The sequence below is a fragment of the Phragmites australis genome, chromosome 1 (assembly GCF_958298935.1).
Source record: "Phragmites australis chromosome 1, lpPhrAust1.1, whole genome shotgun sequence".
In the NCBI taxonomy this organism is placed as follows: Eukaryota; Viridiplantae; Streptophyta; class Magnoliopsida; order Poales; family Poaceae; genus Phragmites; species Phragmites australis.
In genome coordinates, this window is record NC_084921.1 from 1,800,636 (window position 1) to 1,826,360 (window position 25,725).

General features: G+C 46.4%; 1 protein-coding gene and 1 pseudogene across 1 annotated transcript; both read right to left on the reverse strand.

Annotated features, from left to right (window-relative positions):
* Positions 1 to 564: 564 nt before the first annotated feature.
* Positions 565 to 6,525, reverse strand: LOC133930192 (uncharacterized; annotated as a pseudogene).
* A 16,224-nt stretch (positions 6,526 to 22,749) lies between these two features.
* Positions 22,750 to 24,420, reverse strand: LOC133912136 (transcription factor MYBS3-like). The gene is made up of 3 exons (XM_062354763.1): positions 23,912 to 24,420; positions 23,419 to 23,615; positions 22,750 to 23,293 (listed from the first exon to the last, which is right to left on the reverse strand). Exons 1-3 carry the CDS (start codon positions 24,249 to 24,251, stop codon positions 22,952 to 22,954), a joined length of 879 nt encoding a protein of 292 aa, XP_062210747.1. The 5' UTR covers positions 24,252 to 24,420; the 3' UTR covers positions 22,750 to 22,951.
* Positions 24,421 to 25,725: the final 1,305 nt, after the last annotated feature.

Consider the following 25,725-nt stretch of genomic DNA (forward strand, 5'->3'; position numbering starts at 1 on the left):
GTGGCTTTGCTCCCTGCCTAGGAAGTTCCCTCATCCCCTACCTAGACTGCATTCCAACCCGTCCGATCCAAATCGAACATGAACGTAGCCAACTTTGCATCAATCCCTTAACCCTACGCCTCGAGCTCTTTTGAGCCTTTAGTCGACAGTTCGATCCAGTCGGGTCTCGAGCACGATTTCAAGCATCTGCACTGCACTGTATCGTCGTGATCACCAGTATGCTTGCTCCGATGGAACCGAGTCGAGTTTCGCGAATGTTCGCTGCCCGGGCGTTTCAGGAAACTGCCCGGCTTTCTTCGATCTTTGCTTCGGCGGATGGCTTGGCCAGTACGTGACGTGAGCAGCGTCTCGCTTCCTTTCGAGCGCCAAATGCAGCAATGATACTGTCTGCTAAAATTGAGACGGTCGATAGCGGGGCAATTAAATACTATTTGTCATCATTATCAGTAATGGGTTCTCAAAAGCTATCCTTCACAAAAAAAAAACTTTAAGAAATTGCTGCTGAGACTCACTATAAACTTTATAGTTTGCCACCTGCGTTACTAGAAGCCAACATGTGTTTCGTCAGCCTTGGCATGGTGAGAGATGCGAAATGACACTTTTGCCCATTGGCATGATGTTCTTCTCTAAGCTCAACTACAGAGCCAATGGCTGCCCTATTACGTCACTTAGATCAAACTTGAGCTCATCCAAGAAGAACCCGAGCTTCTTCTTCACGCTCTCATCAGCAACGAGCATCATCGTGGGCTACATCTTGAACACCATGAGCATCTAGCCCTTGGAGACCCCAAAGCTTCGGTGCAACGCCACCTTCCGTAGCCACGTATCCCTGTTGAGGCTGCACATGACGCGAATGCCATAGAGGAAGCCCGTGTCCATGACGCATAGGTTGAGCGCCTTGAGGTCCTTGAAGATCTCCCTGATGCGGTCGGGTGCGATCCTGAGGACACCCATGTGGATAAGGAGAAGCTTGGCGATGGCCTCCACAGAGAGGCCGTGGTGGCGGAAGGACTCCACGGTGGGGCGCATATGGTTGTTGAGGTTGGCCATGAGCACACGGGGCACATGGGAGACAGCGACCCAGAGGTTGCCGTCGGAGCTAAGGATGCCGTGGAGGAACTAGATGCAGGGGACGAGGTGGTTGTCGAGGTTGCAAGCCAGGATGTGTCAGGACCCCGATCCCGGGTTCCCCTGTGCCTCCTGTATCAGTCCCTGGATCAAGTAGCTGATACGCACAGAATTCAACAGAATGATATCAAATACATACTTCGAAGACAAATAAGTAAAATAAATACCTGAAAAGAGAAAAGATGGTCTGATGGACAAGAATCCACAGCAGACCAGCCAGGCAGAAGAGCCTACAGCGCAGCGGAGCGAAACGACGATGCAACCCAATGCCACAGGCAACTCGGGTGCGGACGCGACCTTAGACTTCTTCTCTTCGAATTCATCTGGGTTGAGGTTGATTTCCAACTCAACAATCTGAAAGCAACAAGACTGAGTACGGAAGGTACTCAACAAGTCCTATACTACTTCAAAGGGGTTGATAGATGCATAATGAATATTTCAAGGATAAGGCTTTACGGCATAGTTTTAAGCGTAAAGCAGGTTTTATGCAAATATCTAGTTATATTCTCCACTGTTAACCTTTTTGAAATAAATGTAACAAAGCTTTTGAAAACAAAGGCAGGCATCTTCTGTTGGTACTGAGTATCACCTCAAGTCCCCAACGTATTAGAAGGTGACCTGGTAACAAGTTGCATCTGGGGGTTTTCAGTCCTGGGAGGGGCTATACCTCACTCCGCAGTCCCTTTTATCACATCTGGTGTACCTCTAGTACCACACAGCTTCTGGCGGATCGAGCCAGGAACCACATCACACGGACATCTAGTCCACACACTCACACATCAAGATGCACGCACCCGGAGTCTATTCAAGTGAGGTCAATGCTTTGCATGTCCATGACCGTGGACACGGCTATTCGAATAGGTTTACACTCTGCAGAGGTTGTACAGCTTTACCCATACGATATGCTCAGCCTCCAACCGTTGCAAGCGGAGGAGCGAATCATACCGAGACTCTCCAAACACCTTTCTTGCCGGGCTTTTCCACGAGACACGCCAAGTTCCAGAGCTGCATGTTCCGAAGGCCAGCCTCCATTTTTAAGCCTAAGCCGGTCCCTGAACCTCCAAACAGCGGGACAGATAGACCCCTGGCTGCTCGTTGCTCTCAGCCTCCTGGTATGATGCCCAACTCAGTCTAGTGAAGGAAAATCAAGTCCTGCCCATACAGGACGCATGGTTGCACGGGGTGACTAAGCATGACGGCGCAAGACTCGGTCCTTAAGCGGCCGGGCTAGGCATCTTCATGGGCAATGAATACCATCATGTAACTCAAGCCCCCATGAGCATCCTCCCCGGAGGATCACTCTACCTGCCCGCGCCAAAACAGTTTTCACCCATTTTTACACATCACCTTCCATGTCCCACATGACATCAAGGATTTCTCGATCATCACGGAATTCACAACCATCAAGGAATCATGGTATATGAGTTATTGTTGATAATAGCAAATTGGTCTCTAAGAGAAGTGTTTTAAAAGCAATATCTCCGAGGAGACGTATTTTAAAAGCGACATCTCAGAGGAGATGTATTCAATCCTAAGCATGCTAGATATCAAGACGTCGTCCATCGTTAATATATTTAACAACAGGTATTCCTAGGGTGATATGTATTCTGGATGATGACATGTATGGCATGGCAGTGTTGATAGGGTTAACTACTACAAGTATTTTGAAGGAAATGCAATATATAGCACATGCGATAATAAGTCCGATTTTAGTTGATCATGTATATTATTCGAAAACATAGGTTCAATATGATCAAGGAAATAGGACTTGCCTCCTTGAAGGGTCAATTCAAGATTGGTCTTGTCTTTTGAGTTTCCTGGGGTTCTTCTTCATCGCTGGATCTTGCCTTCAGTTCCTTCCTCGCGTCCTTGCTTTGAACCTTGACTTCGAGCCTACGCAGATTAATGATAAAAAGCGCACAACGACTAAGCAATTGAACACCAGAATAAAACCAAATGAAATACCAAAGCAGAAGAAGAACGACGAAGAAAATGAGGAAAGCTAAACCCAATGAAAAGACAAACGACAACTCTAATCAATACGAAACTAATACACAGAGAATAACATAATAATCTAGCGAAGCTAGACTAAGCTATTAACCTAGTTGTTTTATCAACTTAAGAGAAAACCTGAACAAATCACGATTAACTAGGTAAACTCTTATTAGATTAACTGTCGAAGGACGACAGCTAGAGGTTCTATAAGTAGGTGGGTGCACGTATATCGACATAACGTATGTGTAATACTTACGTTTATATGTATATGAGCATGTATACATATATACGTAAGTATAACTCTAGACGATTATATATGCTTAAGTGTGGAGATTAAATATTCTAATCTATAGCACTAAAACATGGTTGTTTAGCAACTAACCTTAATTATCTAGTGTTGTTTAATTGCCACACTAATTAAGTTATACTCTAATGCTATCATAAAAGCATACAAGCAATTAATTAATTAGATTAATCTATCCTTTGAATCTAATTAATTAATTATCAGAAGGTTATTCAATTAATTAATTACCAATGTTAAATTATTCTATCACATTCTAATGACTAATATCTATTTATCTATCATTTACACGAGTTAATTTATTACCTTAATTGAGCTAAGATTAATTATATGCCAGCACATGAAATATCACATGAAATAACAATACATTGCAACATTGATTAAAAGATTAATCTAAAACCTAACCTTTAACTCATATGATGATTAACCTACACTTAAGCGAGATTAATATAAGCAACTTAAGTATGATTATATCTCAAACACATTTATGGAATTATCTAAACTCAACTTTATTTGTTAAAGGAGAAAATCTAAATCTAGATCAATGTCGCAATACAAATAATTACCAAACGAGAAAACTAAACGAACTCCAAAATTTACAAGATTTGGCATGGATGAAGATTATGATTTTAGAGGAACATTGGCGAAAGAATCGCCGAAATCGGAGTTGAATTGGAGGAGATATGGCTATCAGAAGATTTACCGAAAAGATAAATCTGGAAATTAAAAAGGACTACTGTTTCGCGAACTCGGTCTACGGGATTGGTGAACCGTGGTCGGCTCTGAGGGTGGTTCACGGTGCACCAGAGGCTAATGGACTCAGTTCATGTCCGTGGACTCGGCGGACCGGAGTTGGGCGCAGCTGTGTGGTCCACCATGGACCACGGCCGGTGGACCGGTCCGTGGGCCCACACGGCAGAGGGGCTGCTGAAGGGATAAGGCCAGCCGGGCCATTTTGCCTGTGCGGCTCAGAGAGAGGCGGAGGAGACCGGAGTGAGGGGCGGCGGCGGCGCTGGAGGGAGAAGGGAAGCGGCCGGGGAGAGAGTAGAAGCCGGCCGGGGAGGAGAGGGAGGCGGTGGCGGAACTCGCCGGTGACGGCACACGGCGGAGCTACGCGGCGGGATTCTCGGGATGGAAGAAGGCCGGGAGGCGGTGGCCAGAGGAAGAGAAGACCGGCGGCGGAGAGAGAGAGAAAGAGGGAGGGAGCCGGCCGGGAGTTGGAGGGAGAAGGCGCGCACTAGAAGGCGGCGCAGTGCGGGATGGTGGCCGGCCGAGAGAGAAGGAGTGGCGCCAGGAGAGGAGAGGGCTCGCCGGCCGGGGCGAGAAGCTCACCGGCAGCGACGGTCTCAAGCCGAGCGGGGCTCAGGCTGGTGGCGCAGGACGGTGTAGACCGGCATGGCGACCAGCGGCGCGGCGCGCGCGGGACGCAGAGGGCGGCGACGGTCGGGACGGCGCGTCGGCGCGGCGCACACTGGCGCGGAAGGGGGCACGCTGACCAGCTGCGGCGCGGCGCGCGGACGGTGGCCGAGCGGCGTGGCGTGAGTCGGCAGCCGGCGCGCACGGGCGAACAACGACGACGGTGCGGGAGACGCGCGGGCGGCTGCCCTGAACAGAGAGAGGGGGAAGGCGAACCGAGCAGGGAGCTCACCTGAACGGCGCACGGCGAGACGCGGTTGAGTGACGGCGGCGGTGCGGCATGACGAGGCGCACGGGCACGACGGGGCAGCACTGCTACACACGGGCGGCAGTGCGGATGATCACAACGGCGCAGGGTGGCTCGGCGTGACGGCAGAGAGGAACAGCGAAGGCTGGCGTGGAACGTCGAGCACGCGGGAACGGCAACACGGCGCGGAGAGGAAAGAACGGCACCGGAGGAGCTCGTGGCCGGCTGTGCTCGTGCTGTGATGCATATGCATTTGTGTGGAGAGGAGCTGAGGCTTGCAGGTGAAGGCAGAGGTTGGAGGGGAGGTGATGGCCGGTATGGGAGCACGGCATGGGTGTTGGCCGATTGGTCGGTGATCACAGAGAGAGGACAGAGGGATGGGCTGAGAGAGAAGGAGAGATGAGAGAAAGAGAGATATTTGTGTATGAATATTGATTCAAATAAATATATTGATTTGCAAAAGATGTACTTGAATTTGTAAATGAAATGTGTGATAATTCAAATAGATGTATTTGAATTGTATTTGTATTTGCAAAGATTCAAACGAATGCATTCGAATATAAAATCGGGGATGATTCAAAAGAATGACTTGGAATGGAAATGGGATTTGGATATATAGGATTAAACCCAAATAGGAGTATTCGAATCTGAGTTTGGGCATTAATTCAATAAGGGTATTTGAATTAGGAGAAATATTTGAACTGGAAACCTCGGTATTTGAGAGAGGCTTGAATTCAAGGGAATTGAATTCAATTTGTATTTGAGCTGATAAGAACAAATATTGAGATTCGAATTCAAGAGACATTCAGTTCGAGTCGAACAAAATTAAATGGGGATAACTCAATTGAATAATTGAATTATAGATTTGAGTTGGATTGGAAGATCGATCTTTACGAATTGATCTGGATTAGGAAATTATCGAGAAGAACTAGAATAGATTCGAACTGAGAAGCATACAACACTCGAATCGCCACACAAAGAACCATAAGAACAATAAACCAAAATGCATATGCTCAATTTATGCAACGATTAATTTAGAAATTAACTTAGTGATCTTTGGAATACTTAGCCAAAATAATATATTTGAATATATACATACAAGTATATACATCAAATATATATATCCTTGATTTTATACTAGTTTAATAATTAGAAAAAGTTTTAATTTGGAGCGAATTTTGCTATATTTTTATGTGCTAAAATTCAGGATGTTACAGGATGTGAGGCTCCGCTGTGAGCATGCGGGGCTGGAACCCAAGCGAGAGGAAGAATTTGAGCTTGGGGAGGATGATGCGGTCGGGATCGAAGTTGAGGATTAACTGGTCCTGGTGGACTCGCGCGGAGAATGCCCCGGACGGTGTCGGCTCTATACGTGTCCCGGATGCGGACTTTGCTAGCGGTGGCCAGGGAGGTTGCAGGAGACCAAGTAGGAGACAGTGGTTTTTTTGCAATTTCAACTCTGTGCTTTGTTTACTGTTTAGACCAAAATGTGGACATCACACACTAAACTAAGTATAAAATTCAAGTAAAAATAGAGACATTTAAAAAACCGAAAAAAGTGAATGAATTTAGAAGAAAAGTACTTTATCGGATTCGAACTGATGACTTCCGTCTTACTAGGGCAAGGCTCGGGGTTCGGCAGGACCGCCACAACAGCGGTCGAGGAGTAGCCGTGGGGGAGGATAACGACACCGAGGCTATACTGGATGGGGTTTGTGCTGGCAGCGAGAGGATTAGGGAGAGGGGAATGGTGAGCCACCACCGACATACGGAGGCGAACATGTGGGCTGGTGGATTACAACTATTGATGACTGTTGTGTTGAGTCGGCCTTATTTGAGCATAGGGGTGGAAGGGTCATTTTGCATCCCTCGCCACATCGGCTGTGGGACCAGTGAGACATGTGTTGGCTCCTTGGTGTGCGAGTGACAAACTATGAAGTGTGTAGTGGGTCCCAATGATAATATCTCAAAGTTTTTAGGAAGGATGGCTTTTGAGAATACACCACTGGTATCGATGGCAAATAGTTAATTGCCCCATCGATAGCCGACCACACGCACGACGCATGCACCTAGGCGTCAATCGAGTACGTTGCCATGCTCGATCCACTCCTCGGTCTCGTATCATCTCGTCTGGATAAGCGTGTGACACCATACGTGCGTACCTGAGAGGGAGCAAAGTTTGCCAAGAACGATAAAATCACTCTTTTTTTTCAAAAGGACGATAAGAGCATTGCCAACTTTTTTTTATATAAAAGTAGAGAATTGACCAAGTTCATAAAGACAACTAAGCCCAAAAACCTCACAACTGTATTATTTAAAAGAACCAGCATACAACCCCAAGACGACAATACGATCTCGGAACAAAACGACGCTCATACCAACAACACAACCATACAACACCCAAGACCAACCCAACTCAACTCGCGCACTAACTAACCCAACCACTGTCACTCTCACAACTTAGCCGGTGGAGCTCTACTCTCACGCTGCCACAACTCAGCCAGCGGAGCCCTGCTCTCATGTTGCCACAAACATAACTCTGTTGGCGGAGCCCTGCTCCCATGTCGCACCTCTTTGACACAGGAGTTGGCAATGTGTCACTTCGAAGGAGCGCGCATTGGAACAAAAAACTGTAGTGAAGTGCCAAACCAGTTGAAAGGCCACCGCGAAACGAGGGTCTAAGAGCAAAACCTACAGAAGAAATTTGTGGGTCAAACCGAACTCGACCGAATCACCACAAAGCCGACGACCACCACAGCACGATAACTAGATCTCTAGAGCGACGCCTCCAAGGAGGATGTGACATCAAGTAGCCATTCTCGTCCGTCCAGTTGCCCAAACAAGGTTTTCACCCATAGACTCCAGGGGAGGGGAGTGGGGAGTTACCATGAAAACACCTTCATGGAGGAGAACGTCGCCCGAGGGAATCGTTGTCATCGATGACAGCCAAAGACTAGGCCGCATGCAAGGACTGAGACCAAAGTAGCAGCATCACCGCCTTCACGCAGCCACACTGTCCCATGAGCAGCCCGACATCACGAAACTCCCCATAGGCCTAACCTGCATAAGAGGGGGAGGCTGGGCAAGGGGAGGAGCAATGCAAGCGCCAGGAGCTGGGACCGGCATGGCGCCGCCACCACCGGATGCAACGCCACCTTCATGCAGCGGCGTCGACCCACAACCATCCTAGCGTCACGAAGCACCCCACGGGCCTAGCCTGCAGAAGAGGAGGAGGCCGAGCAAGGGGAGGAGCAACACAAACCCCAAGAGCTGGGGAGGAGGGGTGGCCACCGCCGGAGGCACAACGTGGCCCCCGCAAAAGGCAACAAGATGGCAGGAGCGAGAGCCACGCAGGTCCGAGAAGACAGGGATGGAGATCCACCCCTTCTTTGAAAAGGTGGGTAGTAGAACGAGCTCGTGCACCCGCGCTCCATGAGCGATGGCAGCGCGAGCACCGCCACAAACAGAGCCACGGGCGACACCAACGATGCCAATCACCAGCCAGGTGTTGGGCCAGTGCATGCGCAACAGCACAAAAATGCCAGGATCCTGAGCAGCAAGTCGAAGCAACAATAACTCGGCAGTCATGAACACCAGGAGGCTCACGGAGGAGAGCAGAAGGTTGGAGGCGGAGAACAAGCCCCCCAGTGGTGTCCCGTGCCATAGCCGCTGCCACAAAGAAGGAGGAGCACACCCAAGCAAGGGACCAATCAGCAGTGTAGCCGATCTGGAAGTCCCCGAGCAGAACCCAACAGTGACACGACGGAGCCGGCCAACCCCGCACGGAGCCCGCTGGTGGTGACCCGTGCCGTAACCGCCGAACGACATGTCTAGCAGCCACTAGTAGCCATAGCCACCCGAAGATGGATGCGTCTGGCGTTACAACCAAGCGGGTGCAGGAGGCAAGCTTGACGTGGCTGACGAGGGGGAGGGAAACGTCGTGGCTAGGGAGGCCGAGGCCAGGGATGGGACCTCGCCGCTGCACCAGCCACGGCCACAGGACACAGCCACATGTGTCTAGATCCGGGCCAACTAGCCCCGGATCTACGGCCCCCTGGTGCCGACGGTCACCAAATGACAGTACAAGGGGCGAGAAGGGCCGGCAGGAGCAGTTTGTTATTCGGAGTGGACAAGGAAGGGGAGAAGAGGAGCAAAGAAGGCACAAGGCACCGCTAGACATAGCGGCCGGCCATAGCCACCTCCATCGGCCAGCGGCTGTGGCAACAACCACGCAGGGCTGCAAGGGAGGGGCCTTGGCGGCTGCGATGAGTCGCCCCTAAGTCACCTCTCAAAGACGATGCAGGGGAACAAAAAGTTTTAGTCTGCTGGTCAATCTATCCAACCGAGTAATCTTACTGGGACATTTTATCTATCTCTATCCGTATAAGCTTATCAACAGTTTCAAATTCTTGAAGGCCATCTTTCTCCGTTGAATTTTGGTATTCAAAATTATTCATGGATTTATATTTGGGGACGTGCTTTCTTCTCAACTAGTATAGTTTATAAATTTCATATAGGTCATAGACCTACTCATCCTATTTTCAGATAGAATTGAAAAACATGTTGTCAAATGAAGCATAAAGTTTTCTTCTGGTGCTCTTGAAAGATAGGCTTAATACAAGGAAGCTTTTTCATCATAAAAACATGACTCTTTCCTCCTACACTTGTGACCTTTGTATTTGGCAGCTTGAACAAAGTAGAAGCCATCTTTTCCTCTCCTGCAACTTTGCTAGGATCTCCTGGGTTTTGCTTAATCTCTGTTTTAATCGCAATGTAAGTCTGATTCAAAATTTTAGGGTCTGCAAGAAAAAGCTTGATGTTCCTTTTATAATGGAAATTATTACTCTTATATGCTGGAGCATCTAGGGGATAAGGAATGACGAGGTTTTCAATTATTCGCGTGCAACCATTCAAGCAGTCTGGTGCTTCTTCGAGAAAGAATTCCCTTGCATTATTAATCGAGCCAAAGTTTCAAGAGTAGATGCAATGTATCAATTACTTGTCTCTTTAGAATTACTTTTTTCATCTCTTTTTTGTTTTTGTTTTTGTTTTTTTATTTGTCTTTGTACTCTCTTTTTTTTTTTATAAAATTCTTATATAACCAATAGATGCGATCCTACTTGAATATCTAACTATAGGGTATATGCACATAAAAAATACATCGTATACTGACAGGGTACACTGTACACATGCCTACAACTTCGGGTATTATGAACCTAAATTTGCGGGATCTGATACTCCTGGAGTTCTCGGAGACATATATTAGGAAGGTCTCGATCGAGTTATCCGACTCGAGTACAACTAGTATTTAGGTTAGATTCATCTGCTTTTGCTTTTGTTGAAAAGATGAATAATTCCCTATTGACTACGGCTAGGACTAAGACGGTGCATCATCTCCCATATAAGACGGGGTCCCTGACCCTTAGAACTACTTCTGAACCACGGAACAATCTGCACCTACGTAACTTGATGTAAGCGACACCAATACTCTAGCAACTAGAGGTATACGATGACTTCAACACTAGATTAGTCTAGATCTAACCCTCTCTATTATAATAGGTCTAGCCATATTGCTTATACCTTAGACAATTAATATACATCAATATTCACACAGGATGTTGGGTATTACTCCAATCAGGGATCTGAATCTGTATACATCGCGTGTTTTTTTCAGGTACCCTATTTAATTACAGATATATTGTCGAGCACTAATCTTCGACACTACTGTTTATTAAAAAAATGTGGCATGGACCATGCACCGAACCAGTTGATCTGGTTCGGGAGCAAGGATCCAACCCAAGTGCAATTGCCCGCACGGAGTCTTATCCGTATGAATCGTATATGGAGGCTGAGCAGAGCAATAATTGTTAAAAAAAATATTTGATTAGTTATATCTGTCTGGACAGACTGAACTGAGTTTCTATTTGGTTGATTGAATCTAAAATTACATGAACAGATAACAGAGTTAAGATTATAATTGTTTACTTATATAATAATAATTTTTTAATTTTAATAAGTAAATTCATTTGCATAAACGTATATAAGAGCCTATATAAGAGCCTGTATTAGTTGGCTAGGCTGCGAAAACAAGCATCCCTCTCAGACAAAACTATGACTGTATCCATAGAATCAGAAACAGTGTATACGACCATCAAACACATTTTTAACTGAAACTATACGCATGAGCCGCCCGCCGGGCGAGGATCCTATGATGCGGGCAAACAATCAGCCCCTAACTGCTCGCTTTATTCGATGTAGCCGGGCCAGCCAGCCTACCCGCGTGCATAGGACCGGTCGCCAAATCGATTTGGCGGCCGGGAAATGCTTGCCCACATTTGTTCGTGGTCGTCTGCGTGCGAGCTTGCACGCCCAACTATACAAGCTACACAGGCAGGCTTAGTTTATTTGTAAGGACACTAGTAGCCATCGATCCCCTGTTTAGTAGTACTGCTAGCGCTAGCTATTGCAGTTTAATTTTGTAGTTTAGTAGTACTGCTAGCGCTAGCTATTGCAGTTTAATTTTGTAGGTCCAAGTCCCAAGAGCAACCACTGGTGGTGTTGTGTTAGTTTGCTTAATCGCTTCCGCTTTGAGAGTCCGAGGCTGCACGTGTGCACGGTCAAGTGGGGTTTATCTTAGTATCTTACTGCCCCAGGCGTGGTAGAACGCAGATTCTTCCTTATCCTGCTAGCAGCAGCTTGTTCGTCATCTACCTAATCTTATATGATCCGTGCATTAGATATTTGGCTCTTGATTCTTGGGTGATACGGTTGCTTATTGGAAAGCCATCTCGTTGTTATCTCAACAAACAAATTAAAGCGACATTGTTCTGTTATAAAAGTAATCTTCAACTGCACACTGAACCAATCGTGTTCTTTTTGCAACTTGTATATATAGACTCATTTGACAGAGCTATATCTATTTTTAATTTAGAATAAAAACAAAATATCTCAATCAAAGCTCTTCAAACTGTGCATAGCTTCAACTTAAAAATTTCTAAAGATAAGAATAACGGCTTTAAAAATTTTTAAAGACAGCTATATCAAACAACCATAGTTTTCAGGATATAGCCAACTTGCGTGCCTGCAGGCATAATGCGCCAATGTTTTTGTGTAGTTTATCAGTTACTATACGCGACGCACGCATAGTTCAGGCTCCTGGATTTCGCCCAATTGCGGCCTCCATTGTGGGCGCAATCATTTGGAGCCTGTCGTTGCGGGAGTTTTTAACTTTTTTCCCCTGTAGCCTTTGGCTGTTCTCCACTTCTGAGAGGCACCCACGGCGCTGTCACTAGTGGAGTAGCTGAAACTAAATTACGGAGCAAGTAACAGTGACATATACGCTGACATGGCAGCAATTAAGAATGTGTTAGGCAGTAACTAGTGGCTGTTCCCCGGAGACATGGTTATGCGGCGGCTAGGCCTGGTCGTTGCTGTGCAGGAAGCAGACAGACAGAACGTCAACTGTGATTGCTAGTCGTAAAACCCAGCCGCAAAGCCTGTCTAGAAAAGGAACGAAAATTCCACTGCCACTTGCAGATTTATGATTATAAAAAATTAATCAATACTAGATTGATATCAGATCAGGTGAAAAAGATAAATGGACGAGTTACACCTCTTTGCGGAGTTGTCTTTCCGGTCTAGAAAAGAACTTCATTGCCAAGATATGTAATACTACTCCAGCGCCTGCAAGTCAGCTACTGTTGTTCAACGGATAGGTCTATTTGGGCACAATAATTGGTCTCATAGCGTGCGTTTCAAACTCCTGTTGAAACGGACGTGCTCTAGCTATGGCCATGAGTGCAGAGATTAATGGTGAGTTTTTGCTCCATCTCTGAGCTCCTTTTCCAGTGCAACATTGCTGTATCATTTTACCCCTGCGCTAGACACACCCTAAGCAACGACGCAGACGCGAAAATTCTGCAAACGAATCGTGCCGGGATGCAGATAGGCTCAAACCTCCTATCCCATGTTCCCATGTGATGGCAAAGGATTTTTGTGATCCTCCTCTAGCTGAGGCATTTCCATCGTGGTGTTGTTGCAGGCGATAGTATCGGCATTCGACTTTTGACGGATCATCTTGCAAGGCCCACCATGTTATCGACCGTCCCATGGTAGTACTCGAACACGGCCATCCCAACTAATTAACACGCCGTCGATCTTATTCTATGTCGAAGGAATTAGCCTTGGCTGCCTTAATCCTCGTCAGCACCCTTATCTCCTCTCCCCTAACGATCTTTTCCGTCAGATCTTGTTTGGTGCCCAAGCCCAGCAGTCAATCCGTTCGTGTCTGACAAGGCCGATTCCACCTACTACACCGATGAGCAAGCACATGCAAGCCGACGTGGCATGGCATGCGTATGCACTGGGTGAGTACACTGCTACTAGAGAAAGATAAATATCAGTTATTAATCATGCACAACATAATTCTAAACATATGTAATATCTATGTCTACATATGTTAAAGTTTTCGCTCGGGTTGTCAGAGCTATAGCTTCGTGGCTAAGTATGTAAGCCGATAAGAACCACGGCCTACGTTGTTTATGTGGCCCTAATACTAAGCACGTGGAGAAGAGAAGTGGTAATGCGAATGCACGCGACAAAGCGTCATTATGGATTGTAATCCAAGCAAAGCTCACGAGATCGATGCACCCCCTCTGTCTTTAGACCAAAAAGGAAAAGGTTTTGATCAGGGAATCATAATGCAGCTGGATGGCATGGCATTTCGGCAGCTCGATCGATCCACAATTAGGATGCGTGATCGACGAGGCAGGGTAGCTGCAGATGGAATGTTGAGACCTTTTGGATCTCGCAGTCTACTGTATGGTATGGTTTTGCCGCCAAGACAAGTCTAGTGATCAATCCTGGTCTGGTGCAGCCACGCCCCTCTGCACGGTCGGTGGGGCTGCTGGATTACGACAGCTTTGATTACTGTTGGTCCAAAGATTCGAGGAGGTGGTTCGATGCCACGTAACGCGGTGAATCAGCAGCTCATCATAAAGCGGTCGCGTGCCGTACGTGCATGCTGCGGATGGGGGCTCATGTCATGTGCGAGGCAGGCGAGACGGAACACGTCGCGAGGGTACCGGAAGCCATGGAACTTCTGGGACGCGCTTGCGGCAGCCTGCCTGGGCTACGTGTCCGCGCGCGCGGGGTCGCGGCGGCACCGGCACCGGCACGCGGCCATGTGCGCGCGGTGGTCGTCGGCCGTGCATGCGCGGGCAAGCGGCACGTGAAGCGGCCGGGCGCGGCGTACGTACGCACTGCGATCCGCTGGCTAAAGACGTGGCTGTCGGTGACCGCGCTTTGAATGTACGAGCCAGCGGCACCGCACAGTTGGATGGATGGCAGCGGCAGCGGCGCGTTCCTGTTCGCTGCCGCTGTGGGGACGGCCGTGCCCGGCCTGCTTCCCGGCTGGCGACACGGAGACCGGCCGGCGTGGAGAAACGACGACTAGTAGCACGCACTGCTGTTACTGGCAGGAGCAACTAACTGCGCTCGATGACACGTGTACCGGGCCGCACGGTCGCATCGCACGCGGTGGCCTCTGCCAACACGTACGGGCACCGCAGCGACAGTGGCCATTGATGTCGCGCGCGGTGGCTTCGACCGTGCCCGGTGTGATTCTCGCCCTGGAACGTGACAGGAGCAAATATTAACCATCTCGTGCCGGCACTCGGTGCCACTAGAATCCGCGTTCACAACGGCGTCCGGGTTGTCTTTCCTTCGAAACAGAGGATGAAACCGTAGCATCCAGACATCTATGGTACAAGTGCGCTGACCAAAAGTTTGGTGACCATTTTTGGTGGGCGCTTGCCGGAGTTGTTCGTCGGCGCTGTGACCGACACCAGAGGTCACGGGGGAGGCGGCGGTGGTGTGCAGAAAGGCCGGCAAGATGGGGGCCCAACCAAAACGTCTTCACTGCTTCGCTAGCCAGGTTCTTTACTTGGTTTTTCGGCCCGGCTATTGATATGGGCCTGGCAGTCTTCTTATGTCATCTGGACACGACGTCTACATTGCTACCTTGTATATATGAGACAATGCAACAGCAAATTGACTTTGAGATATGTTTGTAACTGGCATTAGGACCTACTGCTGTTTTTAGGATTGATGGTCATGATCAATTTCCTGTTACCTTTTTGACCGTAATCTGCAATCAATTCTAGCATACCCAATCTTGACCACTTACCAGTCGTTCTAATATTTGTACTATCCACTATACAACCTTATGTTGCCCAGTCAACATTAACAATTACGTATGTGTTAAATATACGTGAAATTAATAATATTATAATAGAAGCTCTTCACTAACACCTTCTCCTCCACCTCTGTCTGAAGCCTCCTCCACCGCCACTAAAGTCTCCTCCACCTTGAGCCTGGGCAGCTGTCGCCAAGCGGCGGCTGTTGCGTTCCTCCTCCTTCTCCTTCCTCCTCCCTTCTTCCTCTTGCCTTTCTCTAGGTTTTTGCCATGCAATTTGAAGGTGGTGGACCAGAACAGTGTTGTGGCGGCAGAGGCTTGCGAGCTGGTAGTGGCGGCGGATCTGCTCGGTTCCTCTGTGTTACGAGCGTCGGTGGTCTGTTTTGTGCGACGTCGGCTGAAATCCGCATGTAGGTGCGAGTATGTGCCCTTTTGCTCGTCATCGGTGCACTACTGCTAGAGATTCAGCTGGATTTGCTCGGTTCGTCTGTGTTATGGGCTGACAGCGTACATGGGTTGTTGGATCTACGCTCTTCCACTCGGGTTCCACGCGTGGGTGGCCTTGTTGCGTTCCACTGTTGGGCGTGTGCCGCCGGCTGGCACGCCGCTGTCCTGGCACCCAGCGTGTCGCACCCCTTCATCAGGTGCGGTTGCATTCGGCAAGGTCATGGCGCTCACGGCATGGCATGCCGGTCTGGTATGCATGCCCAATGGTGCTGGGTGCGGTCCTGCTGCGCGACACATCCTGGTCCTCACGCCCGGTGGCACGTTGGCATGTTTTGGCGTGTCCCCGTGCCCGGATGTGGGGAACCGTCTAAATAGTATTCTAATTAATTATTGAGTCAATCATTTATATCATCACAATCACAATGATTAATTAGAATACCATCCTGGTAGTCTTGGCATACGTTTTATGTCCAAGATCGAAACACACGTCTTTCCAATATATGTTATCATAACAAAACTTAATAAAGAGCGAGTAATGAAATTATATTATAAGTCTTTAGTATCATTTACAATAATTTACAACACACGTACACTAAGAGGATAAAAGAACAGTCTCACTTTCTAGCCATCTAGAGATACTACACAACATAAAATAAAATCCATTAACAACAAAATATAAGTAGAGCCAACTATCCTAAGGCACCACCCCAAAACCTCATCAGTCAAGTAGTTTACACTACCTCTACCGGTCACCTGTATCGACGGGCGTGAATTAACCAAACATTAGCTCCAAACATTAGCTCATTCTTACCTGTAGCACCTGTAAAAACAGCGTGAGTACGAAGGTACTCGCAAGACTTAATCTATAATGTTACATATAATAATCCGACTCCAAATATTATGTATTTGCATGAGTTAGTAAGAAATCGGCCACAAAGTTAAGTAGATTCATATGCAAACGCAATTTTGACATAAAAGTATGAGCATCTACACTTAACCACATATAATCTTCTATCTTGAGATCCATAACCCAAACATATCTGTAACATAACTATCTTATCTCATCAATAGCCATCACCAACCATTTCCTAACATATCATACCATTATCCCAGATCGATACTCTACAACTGCTACAAATGGATAGAAGCAATCTCATGACCGAGAGCGCGGCAATTCGAATTGTTCTTACACCCTGCAGGGGTGTACATCTTTACCCGAGTGATGAGGTTACCTGACTCGAGGACCATTCAGCTTACGCGACCACACATGCCCACACAAGAGGTACTCTTGTCATCCTTTCCTAAGTAAGCTCCAAACTTTTGAACAAACGCCTCTAGGTGTGAGGGTTATCTAGAGTTACTCCTAGAGAAAACTAGATACTCTGCAAGCCTATTATGCCCACGACATCCGAGACGTGCAAACCAAAGGGTCACAGCTACACGTGGTATTTGGCTCATCCTTCCCAAAATCAGATATGTGGTTAGTACAAAAAGTGTTAGAGCCACGATATAAGCAGTCTATGGCATCCGGGTCCTCTCCCGACATACCTTTAGCACCACTCACATCTCGTCTCATCCTCACAACTCATACTTCCCAATAGCATCATTATCCTTATAAACAATAAATAAGCACGCAATGGTTGAACCACTGCTCGACTTGTACCGAGAACCTATGCATTGCTAAGAACATCGAAGAAAAAATTTATATTAGACAACAATATTGTTAACCCAGGTTACAGGGATACAGATCATCAACAATTCAAGGTAATGGTAACGCATCAATATAGGTTCTACCCATATAACCCGATATTGGAACTCTAACATAAGCAGTAACTTATCAATTTAGATTCCACATTATCTAAATTATGAGGTGAAATATGCTTAGATGATTGTCTTGCTTCTCCGACGCCTACTTGATACTTCCTATGCAACACGCAGAAAACTCCAGTGATTCGATGTCACCTTCGATCACTTGGATAGTCAGCATGCCACTCTCTAAATAAACCAAAAATGCATCGCATAAACAAATAAACAACAGAAAAGCGTGCATATGATGTAAGGTTGAATAACAATAAAACATCGTGTTTCAAAAATATTTGTAAAAGATCGACAAACGACTCTGGTTGGAAAAGATATGAACCTCGGGTAAAGCGTCCTAAGTTCATAAGGCTTCGAGCAGCTGGCAGTCAGACCGGCGGTATGGCGGTAGTCAGACTGTTGGCATGTAGAGAGTTTTATGTTCTGGCGGTCAGATTGAACCCCTAGGAGGTCAGACCGCGTGGTCTGACTGTCAGACCGGTCTTAGCGGCGGTCTGACTCCTCACTACAGAGTTTGACTGAGGTTTTAATCTTTAACTGGCGGTCAGACTGGCCTCAGCGGTGGTTAGACCGCGAGTCCATGCTGGTAGCACCTTTCGAGGCTGCCAGTGATGCCTTTGACCATGAAGGGTACCAAAGGGCTCTATGAGATAGTGGATTGCTTGTAGGGTGGTTTGGACAACATTCATTGAGCCACACTTGGAAAGCTCTATGAATGAGATCTAGGCTAGGGTGAACCTCGAGTCTAAACGGAATGGGGACCGATTAGGGCTCAGGAACGACGAGAAAATGGTAGGAGATGTCTCACCTTAGCGTAGGAAAACTTTGTATTCGAGGGGATCACTTTGGAGAAGCTCTAATTTGAAGACATGTCTCCGGGGTGGTGTACGGGCTCAGGTTGGATGAATCTATGTAGAAACGTCTCTAATGAAGAGGAAGAAGGGGGTGAGCTTAGGGAAGTCCTCGAGGAGCTTAGAGAAATTCTTCCCGTCGATCTTCGATCATCAAACACGTCGAGGTGGATTCTCCTTCTCTCTCTAGGTTGAGTGAAGAGTGTGAGTGAGAGTGAGAAGTGAGAGAGAGATCAAAGAGTTGGCCAATTCCTTAAGTGGGCGCTCTGCGTCCTGGCGGTACGACCGCGAGAGCTCCTGGTCAAACCGCGGGAACGATATCTTTCCCCTTTTTTTTTATTCTTCTTCTTCTCAAAAGTTTTGGGGTTTTTCTAAAGATCTCTAAACCATTTTTACTCACAAATGTACTCGCATTTAGGCGGGAAAAATGTGTAAAGGTTCCAAACGTAAAATCTTTGAAATCCGATTAAATGTTTAAAATAATAATTATACACATAAAACACAATACCATGATGATTATGCATACTTAATTATGTAATTAATGTCTTGGGATGTGACACTGGGAGGCCTTTGGATCCGTGTCAACGGCATTTTCTGTGTCGTCTGCTGGCTCCTATGCGGTGGTGGCCAATTCCGGTCCTGTGGCGAACGGTCCTGCGCGGTCGGCTGATTCGGTGGCCCAGTTTCCGTGTGCTCCCGCGTGTGACGCCCTCTGTGTCTGCTGGTAATGGCGGCTTGTGCACTTGGAAAATGTGCGACCGATGTGTGCTCCACCCTTGGTGTCTCGGTGGCCCCTCTTATTGCCTGATTTCCTCTTCTCAATTCCGGCCTGCGGTGTGCCTTGTGACGCGGGGTAGTGCGCTTGTCTGCCCCCATGTTGTGCTTGGTGCGTTGCCACAGCTTGGCTTCCTCTCACTGCTTCTTCGGTTGTTCTCAACCCCTCTGTGCCATGGAGGCTCATCCCCTTGCCGAATTCTCTTCTTTCTCCGGTCCAGCCCCTAGGGAGCGTCGTAGCGAGAGGGGGCTTTAGGGCATCTAGTGCTCATGGTGTGTTGTCATGCTGGTGGTGGGGCTCGCGCATGTGCCATGATACTATGGTGCCTCTGTTGCTGCTCATGCCCTCTCTCGGCATTTCTCCCGTGTTGGTCCTGGCCACTGTCGTTCTGTGATGCTCCTCCCCTTGCTTGGCCTCCTTCTCTTCTGCAAGTTGGGCTCGTGGCAAGTTTCATTACGCTGGGTTGGCCGTGGGATAGTGTGGCTGCATGTAGGTTGCATTGCTGCTACTTTGGTCTTGGCCTAGCGGAGGCTGCCTGTTCCACCTTTTGTGCAGGTTTCCGGGGGGAGGAGTTGTGAGTGAAAGCTCTGCCCGTCTTGATGGTGCAAATGTCATTGACGCCCTTGGGCGCCATTCCCTCCCTAGAGGCGACATTTCGCATCTCCTCTGCCCTAGATGCTTCTCCGGGTGAAAACCCTGTTCGGGTGTCCAGACGGGCGACGGTGCCTTTGATGTCTGTTCTTCCTAAAGGCATCACTTCAAGAAGCCCCTGTTCCCTTCGTTTGTCCCGCTGGCTTCTTCTGTAGGTCTACCCCTTCATCCTCGGTCCTTGATGGTTCTCATTCTAGATTGATGCTTCTCGACAGTGATTTGGTTCAATGCGCGCTTCTCCGAAGCATCGCGCTACCGGCTTGTGTGTCAGAGAGGTGCAGCGTGGGAGCAGGGCTTCACTGGCCGAGTTGTGAGAGAGGTGCGGCGTGGGAGTATGGGCTCCGCTGACCTGTGTTGTGAGGGTCTCAGTTGTTTGGCTGGTTAGTGCGCGAATTGAGTTGGGTTGGATTTGTTTGTTATCTGGCTGTGTCTTTTGGTGTGAACGCCTGTTTCGAGTGGATCATTTTATCGTCTCGGGGTTGTTTGCCGATTTTCTTTTATTTCGCGCACTTGTGAGATTTTCGGATCTGATTTTTCTTATAAACTGGACCAATTCTCTTCTTTTTATAAAAAAATTGATAATGCTCTTGCCATACTTTCATAAAAAAAAAATAATGGAAGCCAAATTTTTAAAAAAATAATAATTGGAAAACAAAAGGTTAAGAGTGTATTAGTATTGGATATAAAAGATATATATTGATTTTAGTTATTAGGTATAGGTTAAAGAAAATAATTGTGATTAATCATTTTTAATGTTTATAGTGTCAATTAATTACAGATTTTCCAAATTGATTGGATCAAATAATTGAGACGGAAGGATACGAAAGACTAACTTTGATTATGTTTTGTTTGATTATATAAGATATATAATGATAACTCATCTATTTGAGTTAGATATAAAAGTATAGATGAATCTCATAACGGATACGGATGCAAAGGAGGCCGCGGTTCATGAATTTCCCACCAACTGTCGCCTTCAACCTGTCTCTGATTGGTCTTCATGGCAGGCTTCTATCTTCGCCTTCAATCAGTCGTGTTTTGTAACGTCTGCGAGGGACCAAACAAATGGCCAACGCCTCCATTATTCGGTGCCGTGATTTGACGCCGCTCGCCACGTGTTCGGCCGGGCTGCGCTGCACGAGTCGCCGTCCGTGGCTACTCACTAGATAGAGAGATACATGCACCACAGGAGCTGGATCACCTGCAGCTGCAACTGCAATCGGCCTTTATTTATATGAACCATTTTTTAAAACTTAAGAAATTAAAGTAGCGCCAATATCTCAGGAACCGGAAATGTTTATGTAAATCTATGAATCATTTTTCTTCAGTGGCGGATAGTTTTTAGAGTGCCGGGTTTGAAAAGGAATAGTGCTACCTACTGTCATTCTCTACGAGTTGGAGTTGCTTTTCAAACTTTGAGGTCAGAAAAAGACCAGAAAAGGGCTTATCCTACCATATCCTCCACGGATCAAATGACCAAAGATAAGATCGCAGCACACTTCTCTTTCAATTTTCTCGTCGCGTCCCTCTTATCTTCCAACCCATTTCTCACGTTAATTCGCAGCACCTTTTTCACGGGCATTTGCAGGGGCCTATGTGCTCTCAAGTCCAATTTGCAATTCGCATCTCAGCATTGGTCTAATTTAGGTAGTGTGTGGTTGTGAGATAAAATAGACCGAACGCATCTATTTTATTTTTATCTGTTTGGATAGAGAGCAATAAGATGGAATAGTTAAAAATTAGAGAATATTTTTTAAAGATTTATAACAAAACTGTTCTTAAAAAATAGGACACAGTCGTTTCATTTCGAACATGACACTGACGATGAGTCCTACATACTAAAATAAACTCTTTTTATCACATCTAAAATAAACATCTATATATAAATAAAATCATCACATCCTTAAATATATTAATAAAATCATCTCATCCCACTTCGCTCTTCAGTCCAGCGCTACCTTGCACACCATATCCTAGTCCTCTCACTTTGTCTCAGACGATGCCTTTGTTAGGTAAATGGCTTCATCATTACCGAAGCGATTGCTTACCCTAGAGCAGAACAAACAGAATTGTCCGGGAAAGCGACGCATGTCGATCGCGAGCTGCAACCACCGCTTGCTCGATATCGCGAGACTTTACGCGGCCACCACCTGTCCGGCGTTTGGTTTGGGCGAGCGATCATCAGAGATAATTCGCTCAAAGATCATGTGGTTTCGATCCAGTATTCCATGACACTGGCCTGTTTGGTAAGCAGTAATTTGTTTCGTGGAATGACCGTGTTATTAGGGGTGAAAACATTTCGGATACAGATTGGATAGCTGTGAAAGTTGATAAGTGGAAGCGTTTATTCATACGAGCGAACATGGACTGCAGACAAAGTGATTATGATTATTTTTTCTTAAGATAACAGAATAATATCCCGATCTCTGCATCATGAAAAAATTGATTATAAGATGTGGTTGCAGATTTTATTCACGCGCATCCTGACCTCTTGTTGAAGTGACTTGATGTTAATCTCTGTTGACTTCTAATCTCTGTAATTAGGTAGTATAAGTTAGTTATATCAATACATCATTAAACGTCCTAAGGTTTCAGTGACATGAATCATGAGTGGTAACTGTAGGATATCTTTTGCCTCAGGGTAGGAACACCTTGAGATGATGCCGCCCATAGCAAAAGGAAACCATATCACGTACTGGTGAAAACAAAAACAAAGGGGATATGCAAATATTTTTGCACTAGCGATTGATTGCATATCCTTCTCAGTATCCACTGCTAAGCAAACTGAACAAGCTTTTTTTTATTTGAGGGAAACCAAACTGAACAAGTGAATGAATATGGCGAGCTCATCTTTCACCATCCCCAGCCCATAAAACAAAGGGTACCCTCTCTGCAGTGCCTTTGTGTCAACATAAAGAGCCCAAGTGGTCGATGCCAAAGAGGGAATGGCAACCGTTCTTTATTTGCACGACCAAATTAGGCCAGTAAAGTTTCATTTTCTGATGATACATGACGGACATCATCGTTTTGCCAAAAACACACACATACACCACTAGCAAAATCTCCTTTTTTTTCTTCAGATGAGCAAAAGCTCTTCTATGAACAAATCTTCCAATCATCCTTCTGATCATGTGACCCTGATGGTCCCCGAAAAAGGCGACGAGCCGGTCTGATCGGTCTGCCGGGCGGTTGCGATCTTCAGCTCCAAGTCCGGCGGCGCCTGGAGGCTCACCTGAGGTTTTGACATCGTCAGGGAAGGGTGTTTCGGTGCAAAGTTTGGCGACGTGCTGCTGCTCATTGCAGCTGAGCACCGTGGCGTCAGGGATAGACTTGGAGGCAAGACATGTTCAGGCTTTGGCCTGCTGATGCCGAGAGATAGAGCAGGGAATTCCACTTCAGACATTGAGCTAGTCTCGTCTCTCAGTTTCAAGCGTCCGGCCACACTCGTTGCCTTCTCCCCGTTTTCAACCTGAAAAAGGAAAAAGTTCAGACGTGGCAGGTTACTACTTGCAGTTACAGTACATGCATGAATTCATGGTGATGCCTCATGAATAGGTTGCAGAGAGAGGTTCCATGAGATGAACATGAACATACCACGTCGAAGAGGCTGGACCTTCTCTTCTTCTGTGTGAGGCTACTCTGCCTGAGGAAGTACTTCTGAGCATGGCTGGCGACCTGCGTCGGAGTTCGCGTCGTGACGAAGTGCCGGGAGATGCCTCGCCAGTCGCCTTTCCCGAGCTTCTCGAGGCCTGCTAGGAACCTCCGGTGTTCATCCTCGGTCCATGGAACCCCTGACGACAATTCATTCATGAGTTAACCATGACAACTCAAATGAACAAAGCACTTAATTCGATCGAACCAAAAATGTTTGATAGTATATATCATATAAGCAGCAAAATCTTATTAAGACCCTGAAAGTAAATGACTGAGACAGGCAGACAGCTAGGGCAAAGAAGGGTCTTGTTTGAGACAACAATCTGAATCTTTAGAAATTCAGTCAGTCATGCCTATCCATGCTGCACCAAGTTGGAAAACAAAAATAGAATTACATGCATGCCTTACAGAAATCACCGCGTCCTGAACTCACCCTTCCTCCTCTCTTGAGCCCTGCCCATGAGCCCATCCGAGAGGTAGCCGTTGGTCATCTTCTCGGCGGTCTCATCCACTGAAACAAGCGACGACGACGACGACACGGACGGTGAGGAGCTGGAGGCACCAGCAAGAGCAGCCGCGTAATACGCCGGTGCCGAGGACGACAAGCACTCCATGCTGAAGCACTTCTTCATAGGAGGAGAACCTACGTGCAGCTGCACCCCGAACAGCCTCACACCGCCTCCGCAGCCGCCGCTGTTCTCCAGGCTTCGGTGCCCGCTGCAAGTCCTAGAGTTGTGGCCATTGTTCCCACAGCTAGAGCACTTCCTAGCCATGGCTGCGGCACAGGAGAACAAGAAGGTGGAGGAGAGAAGAAACAAGGAATTCTAATTCTATGGACTTGAGATAAGACTACAAGAGGTTGTGAGGATGTTGCATCCGGGGGACTCTTCTTAATATTGAAGAAAGATGTAGCAGGGGACTTGTGAATTGTTAAGGAGTGCACACCTGTACCATTGAGGGGGACACATTGGCATCGTCTCCTTTTTATGGTATTAACAATTTAATCCCGATTCTGGGCATGCTGGCCTACTTAACTATACTTAGAATCCACAGGAATCTGCAAGGTCTTGGGTGCTGCTCCAATAATATTGGTGTCACTGTCATCCTGCACATATGTTATTGTGTGGTTCATATCAGGAATCTGGTACAGTCTTTTGCATGTTCGCCACTGATTTTTATTCCGACAGGGTCAACTACTTGCAAAAGGCTATGTTTTCTGATTAACCATTATGACATAAAGATTAGCCAGAGTAGCACAAGATATACTCTTTATTATGATGTAGCAAACGTGTACACCACAAACGGTAGACAATGATTTTTTGCTAGAGATTTTTCTCCATATCATCCAACTTTATATATTGAGATTGGACTGGATGCAGTAATTATCAGTGTCATTTAATTTGCTGGTGACTTCTTTTACTTATCATAGTTTAGAGCATGTGCTTGGGAGGTATCTCATTTTGGGATGATGTAGGTGTTCTACTTGAAGGTAAATTACAATATCTGAGCTGTTGCTGATGCTAACATCTATCTAGAAAAGTAAATTCAGTCCAGGATTTGTTTTTTTTTCTATGCTTTTACTATTCTAAGCCTATTTTGCTCCTGATAACATTATGCTCTCTTGTTTCCTCCCAGAAGCTTAGTGTAAGTTGTTTCCTCTAATATGAAGTGCCACCACATTAAAGTATCCCTAAAAGAAAATTCTACATTAAAGTAGAATTGGCAAGTCTAATTTGAAATGCCATGAAAATTAGTTATTATAAGCTAGTTCACTACCGAATACTCCATCTCACCTAATCCAACAACCCCCCCCCCCCCCCCCCCAAAAAAAGAACAAGAAAACAAGATTCAATTCGAACATAACAAAAACAAGAAAGGTACTACTTAGTTTGCTCAGTTTTGACTAGAATATTCTAGTTCAGGAGAAGAAGATTTATGATGAGATCAAATGTGATAGGATGCGATGGACAAAAATGAAAATGAACTAGTGCCATTGAATAATGACTGGTTCTATGATTCGCTATCAAATAGGTCCGATTTCCTTTCATGCCATTGAATAATGAGTTTTCTTCTTTTTATTTCATCGCCTATTTCAGTACAATATATATTTAATTTGTTTTTTAACTTTAAACTGAGTGTTGAAAGATAATTTCTTATAGCTTTTGTTTGTTGCATACTAGCAACAGAAATTTGGTTAGTAATTTGCAGTGGCATGAGGAAAAATACTCACATACTGAAATATGAGTA